General features: G+C 41.3%; 1 protein-coding gene across 6 annotated transcripts in view; it reads left to right on the forward strand.

Moving 5' to 3' along the window:
* Nucleotides 1-14104, forward strand: part of ATXN7 (ataxin 7) — an 87073-nt gene that overhangs the window by 22474 nt on the left and 50495 nt on the right. For 2 of the 6 annotated variants that reach the window (XM_030458215.1, XM_030458216.1), the window contains exons 3-4: nt 3139-3420; nt 4080-4148. In XM_030458215.1, the coding sequence (XP_030314075.1) occupies nt 3150-3420; nt 4080-4148 (340 nt within the window). In that variant the 5' untranslated portion in view covers nt 3139-3149. Of the gene's footprint in view, nt 1-2618; nt 2931-3116; nt 3421-4079; nt 4149-14104 lie in introns of those variants that run through there. The other 4 variants (XM_030458214.1, XM_030458218.1, XM_030458217.1 and 1 more) reach the window with 4 other exon arrangements.

Raw genomic sequence — 14104 nt, forward strand, 5'->3', positions numbered from 1 at the left:
CAAATCTGTAATACCCACCTCTGTTCAAAGTCTACATCTTGTACATGTATTCTCAGTCCTTTTATCATGATGAATTGTGAGGCTTTTCTGTATTTTCCCTTAAAAACGATCAATGCATCTGTGAACAGATCTGTGAAAAAAAAAAAAACAGCCAAACGCATCTTCATCATAGTGAGCTTGTGAGAAAAGAAAATTCTCTCCACCTCCAGTCCTTGTAAAATTGGTTTTTCATCTGCCCCTGTTGCTGATCTCTGACTAATCAATTGGTCTTGTGCATTGAACTGATTAACTGATCTTTCTGCTGCCACTTTTCTCCCTCTACTGGAAAACTGATGTATTCACAACAGTGGGAAAATATTTTACTAGTGGAAGAAGGTTTACTAAAGGACAGCCTGAGGCCCAGACTGCAGAATTAGATCTTGAGTGGGAATATATAGGGGAAAAAAAAGAAAGTCATGAAGCAAGGAGGGGAAAAAAATGCAACAACAAGTTTGAAAGAGTGAAATAGAACAAGAAGTGAGATAATCAAGGATGTATGTGATAAAGGTGGAGTATGCTTTATCCTTTTGGGTAACTTGGTGAGAGTCAGCCTTAGAAATGGAAAAGTTGATTATATATTGGCTTTCAGAAGTACTTAGCTGATCTATGTGATTTTGCCAGATTAAGCCATTTTCCTTTTGTATAAACTGACATCCATACATCAGTAATGTTTAAAGAACAAAATCATGTTGTGTGCAAACATTTAATTGATTTGCCACTGTAAAACCTGTTATTATTAAAAGGCAGGCATTGGTGTTCTGTGGCTCTTTTTGGTCACCCATCACTCTATTTTCTTTAGGACCTATGCAAAATAATTAACAGCAAAAGCCAGTATGAATTTGATGCACATTCAAATGTATCAAGGATCTTTATCAAACTGCAGCTGAGACAGCTTTCTGACATCTTCTTCCAGAACAAAGGATAGCTGTAAGAATGGAGTAAATTTTAGAATATAAAGCAGAATATGTAAGATGCATTTTTGTCTGGAGTCTGAATTAATCTGTGCATGCTATATTAGACTCTATTTGTGGGACACCTGAGCTAAGCTTGAAAGAAATCACTTCTAGATTTTTTTCCTATCTGGATTCTATACCACAGAAGCATCATAGGTTCTGTTCTGAAATCATTTAGCACCTGACAGTTTTCTTCCAGTGATGTTCTTAGCTTTAATTTTAAGTAATTTTCTATATTATCAAGTATGCTATTTGATAATTAATCAACCAATAATGCCCTCCCTTTCTTACCTATCTTCAGACTCTCATATACACACATAAACACCTTTACTCATGCTCAGACCTAAGTTGAAGAGCTGTGTATTTTGGGAGAAGTTACAGTACAGTAACACTTATAACTTAAGGATCAGGGAAGAGCTCGCAAAATTAAAAGCTTTAGTTAATTAATCCTGCTATAAATGTCTATGGTAGAAGTCATCATTGCTCTCTTTATCTAAATCTCAGGGTACTCATTTTTATTTTAAAGAAGTTAGACATGCAGTGATCAAAACAAGAGAAGAATCTCTTGTTATTCATTGTTAGATCTACAGTTTTATAGGATAGATTCTGAGTGTGACGAAAATTATCAGTTGGGTGGAACACTGAAACTATCCTTATAATTACAACCTATCTCATATGGTGCTTGTCTCATCAGCTTGGATAAATACATCTTTCACACGCATAGATTTGGAAAGAAACCTCTATAGCTTGGTGTAGTTCCACACTTTCAATGAAAACCATTAAGTTAAGCCTGCACATCCATACACCTCTGCAGGACTGCAATCATGGAGCTAAACTTAGTTATTTACAGTTTTGATTTCTGCTGTTGCTTTGTAAATACCCATATGTGCTTCCACTAACAGCACGAGTACTACAGAGGAGGAGATCAGGTTTCCATAGCTTTTTTTAATCTGCTCATCCATATTATCACTGCCTCTAGCATCAGGTGTGAGCAGAAATCTTTGCAGAGAGTTCAGGTTGAGATGGGCACTGGGCACACTTCAGGCAATGGGAGAGAAAACCCCGGTGTAAGAACTAAAAACTCAGATTATTTATTTTTAAAATCAAACAACTCGATTTTGAAAAACAAACAAACAACCAGAAAACAAACAAAACAAAGCCAAAACACCGAAAATTTTGTTACTAAAACTTTTATTACGAAGACTTTTGGGTTTGGAAATCCTCGCTTGTAACACCGCTTAAAGGTTAGGGTGGGAAAAAAAAAAAAAAAAAAAAAAAATCTTGTTCAGGAAGAAATAAGGAATAACAAAGCCAAGATCCATCCCTGGGAGACAGGTTATGAGAATAACGAAGGCAGGGGACAGCAGGAAGCTCGCTCCGGGCTGGCGGCATCCCCCCCCCCCCACACCCCCACACCCCCCTTCATCGCCCGGGGTTGCGGGCGGTGGCCCCGGGCGATGGGGGGGGCGACGCCGCCCGCCCGTAGCGAGCTTCCTGCTCGGGGCTGCTTTTAAGGAGGCGCCGGGTTTAAGGTGGCCCCGTCGAGGAGGGGCGGGGCGCGCAAACCCCTGCTCCGCCCCTCTGCGTCGCGTCCGTTCGTTCGTCCGCCCCCCTGCCCTCACCCCCCCCTCCCCTTCCCGGGGCAGCGGGTGCCAGTCGGGGTTGTGATGCGGCCGTTGTTTTCGTAGGGTGGCGGGGCTCGTGGTGCGGGGAGCGGAAGGCGACCCATGGATGCGGGGAGAGCCTGGCGGGCGGTGTAGCTTTGCCCACCCCCATAACCCCCCCCTCTCCTTACCCCCCTTCCCGGTTCCTTTCCTCTTTCCGCCGCTTTGTTAGCGCAAACACACAAACGCGCCTCACCTGCGCGGTGAAGAGGAAAAGCAGCGCGTCCCGTTCAATAATGGGCACCCGGCTCCTGCCCCCCGGGCCGCCGCAGAGGTGAGTCGCCGCCGCCTCCGGGGCCGCAGGTTCCCCCCCGCGGGGGAGGGAAAGGCGAAGCGGGGCTGACAGCGCCTCGGCGCTTCCTTAAAAGCTCGGCGCCACCTTAAGCGCTCCATGACTTTTTTTTTTTTTCCTCTTTTTTTTTTTTTTTTTTTTTCCCCCTTTTCTCCCCCCCCCCCCCCCCTCCTCTCTCGTTACATTATAGCAGCGGAAAGAATGTCGGCGCGGGCCGCGGGTGACGTCAGAAGGGAGCAGCGCAGCGCGGCGGCAGCAGCAGCAGCAGCAGCAGCAGTCAGGCAGCGGCAGCGGCGGCCCCGCCACGGCGAAGGAAGAGGCGGAGGAGGCGGGAGCGGCGCCGGCCCCGCCGCCACCGCCGCAGCGGCAATGGCGGCCGTCGGGGAGCGCAGGTCCCTGCCCAGCCCCGAGGCGATGCTGGGGCAGCCCTGGAGCCACTGGGTCGATGCTGCTAAACTTCACGGGAACGACGGTAAGCGGACCTCCTCCCCCTCTCCCCCCCCCCTCCTTACACATACACCCCTTCCCTGCCTCCAACCGCTCTCTACCGGCCCGCTCCGGGGCTGGGGGGGGTGCTCCGGGTAGGGCCCCGCCGGCGGAGGGGCGGTGGGGAGCCGATACGACACGGCAGGGTGCCCGGCTGGAGGGCGACGGGCCCGGGGCGGAGGTTGGGTCCGTTTTCCCCCGCCCCCCTCCCAACTCCCCCGCAGCGTCGCGGCCGAGTTCGTTGTCCGGTGCGCGGCTGCCGCGGCGGCGGCCCCAAGGCTGGGGAGCGGTAGCTGCCCCAGTTCCTGTAATCCGGGACACGGTGCGAGGAGGTCTGAACCATCCCCGGAGGCCGGCACCTCCTTGCCCTCGATTCAGGCCGGGCTCGGGGCGGGGGCAGCTCCCGCTGCAGGTGAGGCATCCCCCGCCGCTGACAGCGGCTCGGACAGACCCCGACCCGTTCCGGGGGGACGAGACGGTGGATCCGGGGCTCTCTGCGGCCGCGTTTGCTGCCTTAGCGAGAGGATCGTAGCCGTGATGTGCTGGTTTGATCCCGTAGGGAAAGGGGTTACAGGTCAGCAGCGGGGGTCAGCCCTGCACCCTGCCTTCTGCATGGATTGAGTTGTGGTGTTTTTTTGCTTGTAGGAACAGCATTAGAAGAAAGTTTCAAGGAATATGGAAGAAACCGAGAAGCAATGCGACTTTGCCGAGAAGGTGAGTGCGATTCATTCTTGAAAAGTGCACGGAGAAGTTTTCCTGATTGTAGTTCCGAGAAGACGTGGATGAGAAAGAGAAAGGGAACTGATCTTCAATCCTGTCACTTGGCATTTGGGACTTGTGGCCTGGCAGTGAGTGATGTTATTAGCGTTATTATTAAATTAATATAATACCTCAGAACTACAAGGTAAGGTAGGGCATAGGTTACTTCTGTCTTTATTATGTTTGTTTTTGGAAATCTTATAATTTTTTGGTTTTGCTATATATGGTTCTAAGGAAGCTGTGTGACCAGCACTGATGATATCTTCTCTTGAACTAAAATATTTTGATTCTTAGTATAATCTATGCAGGTATGTGAACACTGATCCCTTTCTGTGCTATGTCCATGTGTTATGTTTAATTCTGAAGTGTACTGCTAAATGAGAGTGACCTTTCACCAGTGGTTAGCAAAAGCCAGTTAGTGGCCCAGTCATTTCAAGAGGAACAATGTTACCTGAAGTTGTAAGCAAACAATGAATGAAAGCGATAGATTCTTGGTAACTTTGTTACAGGGGAGTGAAAAACGCAGTGATGAGTCTGATGTGCTGTTCAATTTTTAGTTGCTTTTCGAATTTAACCATTGTTTTATAGCAGAGAGATGTTCTAAAACTTTTAAAAATATTGTTAGCCCTAGGTAAGTTCCATTAGACTTTATGTTTCTGAGAAGCATGCCATAGACTAGGCCTCACTGTTTTAAGTACTGGATCTGTTAGGCCTAACTTATTTATTTGACACTGTTAGAAATGGAAGACTGAGTTTGTAAACTTGGTTTCTGATCAGAGAAGACAGTACTTGCCAGGGACCTGAGGAGATGATCCAGCACACATCTACTCGTGAGCTACAAACAGCAATGAAACTGAAGGTGTCACAGGCTAATAAGATTGTGAGGCAGGGACCTATACTGAGGCTGAATCAAAATGTCTGTTTAAGGTGAAATTCCTAGTGTTGCTAGAATTTGGAAAAAATACATTTCTAGGACCAGAATCAGTGGTCACAGACCTGTAAGAGAGATGCAGTAGACAGGGTTGCTGTGGTGCTCGGAAACACTTCTGCCATTTGCCATCTTGTACCTGTATAAGTACTTGGACTTCTTGAAAAATCACTTTATTACTTCATTACCAAGTAGCAGTCTAATGGCTGAGTTGGATATTTATTTTTCTGAATAGGCAAATAATTCAAATGCTAAAACAGCATTTATAACAATAAGCATGCACATTATCCTAGTAAAGATTTTACTAATAAGGATTTTCACACATTCTTTCTTATTTCTACCTCTTAAAATGCAGGCATCTGAAGTTTCCAGATTTGAAAGATTAGCTGGCAGGGTGAAGAGTAATCTTTTTTTTTTTTTTTCTTGTGTGCCCTCCCCTTCCTGGAGACAGATCATGAAACTGTTTTTGCATAGGCTGACCACTGAGACGCACCTTCTCCACACTGACTCCAACCATGTGAATGATTTGTAGGGTTACGAGTTGAAGGAAATTCATAAAACATTTCTGAGTGTTGAAAGTGAAACTTAGTATCTCTGTCAGGCTCCCAGAAGTCTATTTAGTTTGGTTGCTATATGACCTATGAATGAGAGACGCTGGCTTGGAGTATAGAGGTAGCTGGTCTGTAGGGCACTTGTTACTGCAAAATATGGCAAAAGGAAAAGTTTTAATTAAGGACTTGCACTTAAAGAACTAGGGGAGCAGCAAAACATGTCAGTGTGTGTAGGTGTTGTGTTATCAAATACAGTTTGGAGAATACTGTAACTGATTCCTTTTCCCCAAGAAGAATTTTACACTAAAAACCAAGGAATAAGCATTTATTACATAATTGAAGTGTTGAAACCTTGGATTCTAACACAAAGGTGAATCTAAGGTATAAATTTTGTCCAGTCAACTCTAACCTCACGATTTTTGTCTTGGTACCACATGGTGTTTGAAATGCAGGGAACAACAGAACTCGTTGTGTAAGAAAGTTCTTTCTTTACAGATTGGGAGTTGACTCAAAGGCCCAACTTTACAAAAGGATTTCAAGGTTATTTAGGTTAATTTAACCTTGCATTGCAACTCTTCCAGTTTGCATAAAAGAATTAAATATTCATGGCCTGGAGAGGGAGCGAAGGAGGGAACATGACTTTATGTCTATGTATTAGAATTTATTCAAAACCAAGGACTGTTTTCTTTTATTTAACAATTGTCAGCTTTCAGGTCAGGCTCCTGCTGGCCTGTGTGCTCACTATGTGCAACTATGGGTTGCAATTGTTTCCCTTCCCACATGCCATTTCTCTGTGTCTTTTAGGGAGTCCACCTGCCTGGTGGTGAGAGGTGGATTTTAGGCTTGCAGGCAATAAAGTCTGGGTCTGCTGAGTGAAGAGGGAATGTTTGCCTTGTCCTAACACTGTATTAAAAAGGGGCTTAACATTACCAGCATCTCCTTTTGCTATGATTTAAAAGGAAAATAATGCCTGTTATTCCTTTAAAGGAATAAAAGACATAAGAAGTGTCATTCTAGGGCAACATTTGCAAGCTGTGAAGAGAGAGGCAGGATTTCAAACATACCTGTCACTGGTATTTCCCATTTGCTGATCAGGCAGCTTCTCTCTCAGTACACTGGTGGTTGTGAAGCCTGATGAGTCCTTAATACCTGTCAGTGATGCTAGTTCCATGTAGGGATCAGGACACTAAAATTAGTTCATAGTCTTGAATGCTTTTTTCTGTATCTAACCCTCCCTGACATAAGCAAGCTCACATCAAAGTAAGAACTAGAAAATAAATTTGAGCTTCCCACACTTCCAATGTTTTTCTCACTTCCCTGTTTTCATTTTCATTGTTCTTATAGTCTTTCTCTTTTGCTAATCCATAATATGCAATCCTTCCTGCTGGGATTCTTGCACATCTTTACCAAAGTGAGAGACTAACTGGATGCTTTCCTGCCTTTTGCTTTTTGAGGTAGCAACAGTTCACACTGAGCTTTGATGCAGAAACTAGAGCTTCAGGAATAAGGTATAGGCCCAGTAGATTTCGTTTGTTTTTGGTTCAGAATATTCAGAGAAAGGGACTGCTCTGCTTCATAAGGAAATTTTATTTTGAAGCATCCTTTAAAATTTATTTTGACTTTGTACACTGAAGTCTTGCCATGATGAGAAATACTATCAATGTGTTCTAGAAGCAACTGTACTTCAGTTAATTTCATATGTAGTTCACATAACAGAATCTTTTAGCTCACACAGTCACTTAATTACCTACTGCTTGTGAGCCAGCTAAAGGTGTGATTCCTCTGCCACGCAGCTTTTGCTGTGATGAAGCAAGTGTTAGCATGTTGCATTATAATCTGTAAATGCATTCAAAAACAACGAGGCAGAAATTCTAGTCCTCTTCATCCAGTTTTCTAATATTTTAAAACAAAACTTTGCTGAAGTGCATTTTTCAAACTTCTGTGCTAGCAGATACAGCCAGCAAGCTCGAGTACACTCAGCTCATCTTGGAGCCACAGCAGGTCTCAAAAGGATGTGAATGTGTCTGTAGTATCTGTAGTTTTTCATCTGAAGAAAATTATTCTTAGTGTCAAACTTTGTAATCAATGCTTAAAAGATTCTGGCAAGCAAGTTAATTTTCTTCCTAACCTGTGCAGAATTTGGTTTGCTTTTAAAAATTTTTCTAGCCCGTTCTGTTGTGAAAATTATTTTTAAGTGGAGCTGTTAGTAAGCATTGAGTTAATTTGTGGTAACTTTGACAGGCTTAAACAGAGTGAACTTCTGCTTCTTGCAAAATTTGGCAACAGATTGGCTTGTTTTGCTTTGGAAGAGCAGAGAAGCTCTGTCTAGAAGTGATGAGGCCCAAAGCTGTTCATTGGGACTGGGGGTTTAACCTTCTCTCACCCTCAGACAAACTCTGACTCTCCCCAGGGTAAATTTCCAGTTTCTACCAGCTATCTTGTATGTTGTTTAAATAAAACCAGAAAAACAAACAACTGCCACTCTTAAGGAGAGAGAGAAGGAAAGTATCTGCTCTTAGCAAAGATGTCATCATTACTTTTGCTGTAATATTACTTAAGGTGTGAGGCGGTTGGGGTGAAAGTCTGTTAGATTCTTATATTGACTCATGAAATTCTTTTGAAATAAGCATATTAATAAAAATGCAAAGGAATCTATAGCATCTGAGAGTGGAAAACAAGAGAGATTTGGTCGGACAAGTTAAAACTGAGTGCTTGGTTTTGATGAATTACTCAGTGCATGCTGAAACTGTGGAGTGTCTTTGCAAGAGTTTAAGCATCTTATCCTTTCAGTTACACTACACCCCCCTTTTGTGTGTGTGTGTGTGTGTGTGTGTGATGCATCCTTTGAGAGGAGAATCCCTTGTTACTGCCCGTTTCCAGCACTTCACTGGTTTATAGCTACTGGCAACAAAGTACAAGAGGATGAGAGAACATTTGTGACTTACATCTTGAGCTTGATTTGATCACTTGTCATTGATCAAGATTGTGGAGTCCTGGCTAAAAAGAGGTCTTTGCCACCCATGCCACCTGCCAGTGATTTGTTCTGTTTGTACCTGGTGCTTCTGAGATTTGTGAGGAACTTTCTGGTTGCTCTGCATACATAACAGCTGTTTTGGGTGAGGTGGTCTTCTGGATGGTCATGGAAGGAGATGCAGAGGAGGCAATGACTTTATTGCAAGTTGAGATTAGTTGTGTGATGGTCCCTGGTACAATAGATGTACTTGGAGGTATTGCAGGTAAGAATTCACACTGGCTGTGTGATGATGTAGCACCAGATCAGCCTTATAGTATTTAGACTATACTGGCCTTAGTAAAGTGAGTGAGTGGTGAATTTTCTGTGGGAATGCAGATGATCAGTTTTTGGCAGGCACCTTCAGAAGGTACTCCAGAAGGTTTTTATGAGAGTAGGGATCTATCAGGAGAGCAGGCGGAAGCAAATTCTATTCAGCATCATGGCACTTGGTAAGAATTGAACTTCTCATCTTGGGACAGTTAATATATCCTGGGGGGAATAAATGAATAAATAAATTACTCCATGAACCTTCAGGGCATTCAACAGAAGCTTTGAGATTTGCTTATACTGTTATTAATTGAAGTTTCCAGAGCTGTGAGGATCCTGAGAGCTAAGCAATGAACCCTTGTTCTTCTTTAGCCTATACTGGGCAGGGTCAAACAGTGAAATCCAGGGCTGGACAAGGAGGTCTCACTAGAAGCATCTTTATCACATAGACCCAAGGTCTAGAATTTTCCCAGCAGCAGGTTCAATAAATAATTAAAGCATTAGTGAAACTTTTGTTCCAATATTAAGTTGTAAATACCAGTAAGAGACAGCATCTCATTTCAAATTTAAATTTGTTTTTATTCAGCCTTTAGAGGTGCTCAGTTGAGTTGATTTTTGTTGTGTTAAATCATGTCAAAGATGCTTAGAGGGCTGTATACTCCCTGACTGCTTGCAAATACACTGAGAAATTGTGATAGATTGAAATAAATATTTGAAGGTAGCAGTACAATGTGCCGTGCTTCTTTTTTGACATTCTGCATAGCTGTTCACAGTCTGTAATCAGATAAATCTCCATTTCATTGCATTTTAATTGCCTATTTACACGAAGTGTTTTAAGGATTCAGGGACTGATTATCGCAAAACAATTACAAGGAGACTTGAAAAGTGCATCAAACTGTTTAAGAAAATTGTGGAGATTTCATGAGAGAGCTTGAAAAACATGCAGTTTGAAAGGATGCTACTTTTGAGATTATTGGCAGTGACTGGCCCTCGTTTTCTTCTTGTTATTTTTTCCCTTAAATCCAAGTTCTGTTTACAATATTTAATTATTTCTGGTGAGATGAGTCACATGTTATAAATAGAATATTGTGATGTTAGGCTGCAAGTTAGAACTGTGTCATCTCCTGTGCTTTAGAGATACTTTGCAGGTTTTGGATATTACGATAGTATTAGTGGGATATTGCAAGGCCTTGAGGACCTTCACTGGAACTGAAGGCACAAAACTGCTTCAATCTATCTGTAATAGTGGGGAAGCAAGATATTTTATTTGTTCATAAGAACCTTTGAAATAGTTGTCTATGTGCATATGTAACAGTCAGGAATTTGCTGTTATCTAATGCTTCTTAAGTGGTATGTATGATTTATCTAGGTTATACCTATACAGCAGAGGTGATGACTTGATAATACTAGATGATATTGATTTTTTATAGTTTCTGTTTATATTTAACAACAAATGCTCACTAACAACAATGTGATAAATATTACATAGAAATAAGACTTTCATATGAGTTGATAATGCTGTCATGTAAGTAGAGCAGGGAAGACAGAAAGGCTTGGTGAAGGGTACTTTTGAATAAATTGGGTTAAGAGGCTGCAGATTACTCTCTCTAAGGTAATATTTTAAAAGCTGTTTCTTCCATTGCAGTAGATCTATAAAAGAAAATGCATGCAGTTCCTACACCTTTTCTGGCTGTCTCCAGCTTATGACTGTAACTGCCAAAGGCCAGCTGGGGACATGTGTGATCTCTTATCCCTTAGAAGGCAGAGATTTCATCTTCCATACGTCATTATAATATTTTATTTGTAATTAAATATGCTTTATAGTCTATAAGATGCTTTAAAATAATTTCTCTTCCCTTTTAATGAACAGAAGATGTGGAATCTGTCCATGTGTATGACACCATTATTTCCTAGACATCCTTGCAATGTAAGTGACAGCACAGAGATGAATACAGCTTTGTGCTTACACCAGGTTTTTAGCAGTAAATGTTAAAAATGTTAAAATCTGGCAAAGGGAATTCAAGGGATAATGGAGAAGAATAGCAGGACTGTGAAAGCAGTTGTCACAAAAGTGATGAATTCATTGTCATCGGTGTTCCTGTAGCTGGAAGGCTTTGAACAGTCAAGAGTTCTCCCTGCTTGTGCAGGCTGTCTGCAACTGTGAGTGGTGATACAGTGGCTCTCAGGCTCATTCTCCTGGTAAATCAGATTCTCATGGTAACCCCAGATACTACAGGGTATGACTTCAGCAAAGTAAACTGCACATGCAGCTGCTCCCTCATCACTGTGAGTCATGATTGCTAGCTTTGGAAATGGCCACTCTGACTGTAGATATTCTAGGTTATTGGCTCATATAGATTAGAAATACTCAAATGCTTGGTTATTTGTGTGTAAACTCTGCTTATCAGGCCTTGTGGCATAAGCTGTTTCGTGGGAACCTGTTTTCCCATGAGAAACATCTTTTATTTACAAGCTCACCCCCACCCTGATTTTGACTTTTGATAACTTCAGTGTAGCCCATAGGCAAACTTGATTGGTAATCAAAGGTGAAGGGATAGTTGGTTTTGTCTCCCTCCTCTCCTGGTAGGATAACAATAGCCAGAAAACTTAGAGTGTTCTTGATCTGCTTTTCTGTGGCTAAGCAGGACTTGCATCTTTCATCAACTGTTTGTAGTGTAATAGTAAATGCAGTGTTCTCAGCTGGCACTTGGAAAAATGTTTGCAAAGCAACTAAAATCCAATAGGGAACAGCTTTGAGGTTGCAAGTCTGTAATGTGCACCTTGAGATCTCTTCATTTTATTTGCAAGAACATTTGTTGGACCATTTCATTCTGATACATTTGCCTGAAAGTTCTATGGCAGCTTGCATTAAAATGAAGTGTAGAAGATTTAATGAGTTAAATATGAAAAGCAAGTAACATGCTGAATGCACAATACATTGGATGTTTGTTTTCTTTTAACGTCAAATTCTGTGATATTTTGCTCTTCATAAATTCAGCTTTCTGTCTACAGGTTTTTTTCATTGACTGCATAAACGATGGAGTAGATGTTGTCAGTGGGAAACCTGGAGTTCTGCCAGTTTATTAAGTGGTATCTGGGGATGTGAGGTCTGATCGTGAGCCACTGGAGTCAACAAGGGTTTTGCTTGTGACTGGAGGGAAGGATGCAGGGCCAGGTAATGGGGCTCAGCAGGCATGTGTGAGACAGCCACATTGGCTACAACCTTGTGATCAGACTGCTGTGCTTCCCTATGCAAACACTTTAATTGTCAGTCCCTAGATATTGTAGCCAATGCTTTGTCAAGGTGTATGTAGCCTAAATGACACCCTCTGGCTATTGTTTCAGGCTAAAATACAGAAGAAAATCTGTATCAGTTTACACCTAGGGTGTGGTTCTACAAGCTTCTTTTTTTTTTTTTTTTTTTTTTTTTTTTTTTTTTTTTTTTTTCCTTTTTTTTTTTCCTGCTGGTAGTGCTGGATTAAGCAGCTCCTTCATCTCTGCTGAGTAAAACATTTGTAAAATAAGGGTTGCATTCGAACTTTAAAGTTGTTTCCAAAACAAGGTGATGGTTGCTTGAAGAATTTCCTGAATTTTCCAGCATATATTTGGTCTGGTAATTCTAGAATCTGTTGAATTGTGTGCTTGGTTATGTATCTTTTGGGAATGAATCTGAACTGATTTTTACACAGATACCTACATGACTGCATAGCATTGTCTTATATCTTGGTTATCTTTAAGGCTGTTAAGGGTGTTGTATCAGTGAATGACTGTAGTGTAAATCAGGATCAGTTGGAAGCAGTGTATTGTGAAAAATTAAACAGCAAGTAAGAACTAATTTCTATTATTTAACATATTGGTTAGTGTGTTTTTTAAAATTTAGTTTTTATTTTTTATTTTAAATTTAGTTTTTAGTGATTAGCTATGTCAGAAAGTCAGGTAATTAAAATTAAAAGTTTCTTTGACTTAAATTCTTGAGGTATCAGAATCTTTGTGACCTGGAGAGAATACTATTTGAATCTGGGTTACTCTGCTGAGGAAGAGTTACAGCATCATTTATTTTTGTCTCTTACTGGAGGGCTATTGCAAATAATGCCAAAAGGGTAAAGAAGGATCACCTATACAGTATACATAAACATGAACCATACCAAATATTTTTGTTATCCATTCAGAAGGAATCTGTAATAGTGTGGAACATCTGGAGGCCTCAGATTCTGCAAACATTTGGGTTAACTGATTGTATTTTTGATGGGTATGTGAAAGGAACAAAAAAGTGTTCCCAGTAGTCAGACAGTTTGGGTCTTAGCTAATTGAGATGACCATGTAAAATAATTCAAAAAGCAGCTTTCAAAATAAAATTTTTTCCAGGAACTTTCTTACTTTTGTCAGGAAATGTTAAAATTGTAAGAAGTTTAATTTTTATTAGTTTAGAATGACTCTAGAAATGTATTAAAGTAATTTAACTTGCTGCAGAAAATAGAAGGTTTTGCTTGGTTTGTAAGGAATATAATTTTGGGTTTTAGGAACAGTCTGTGAATTTGTCTGTTCCGCTCTGCAGAGTTGTCCTGCTCTTGCTGATACTAAATAAAGTCTTAAATCTATTTCCTGATAGGCAGCATTTGCTTCATACAAGTACTTAAAGACACATTTTGGAAAGCAATTTTCTCTTTCATTTCTGTGCAAGTTGTGTTATTCAAAGCAATTGTTTAGAAGTCATGGTTGTTAAGGAGCTTCTGTTCAGTGTTACAGTTCATAATTTACAGAGGAAAGGTTTTGAGCCAAATTCAAGACATCTGTGTTGCCCACCAAAGCCAGTGCAATATATAAAATATAAGCAATGGATGCTTATATAATAGATGGCAATTTTTTTGGTCCTACTCTTTTTGTAGCCAAGTGGTTGAAGGAAGATTTCTACCACCAGTTGTGTTAAGAGTCCTTGGGGAAAATACTGATACCAATCTGATAGTTTGATTATGTTTTGTATCTAGGCTGGGCAGGGCCCTGTCCTTATCTGTTGTTCCTTCTGTAGAACCTGTAGAATAGCCACCTGACTTGGTTTGCTTTGCCTGACTGTTTCAACACTGCTATTTCCACGGGGTGGTTGGAGAAATCTGAAATGCATCAGACCTTGTTTGGGAAATTTCCTTTTCATTCC

The sequence above is a fragment of the Calypte anna genome, chromosome 12 (assembly GCF_003957555.1).
Source record: "Calypte anna isolate BGI_N300 chromosome 12, bCalAnn1_v1.p, whole genome shotgun sequence".
Taxonomy (NCBI): Eukaryota; Metazoa; Chordata; class Aves; order Apodiformes; family Trochilidae; genus Calypte; species Calypte anna.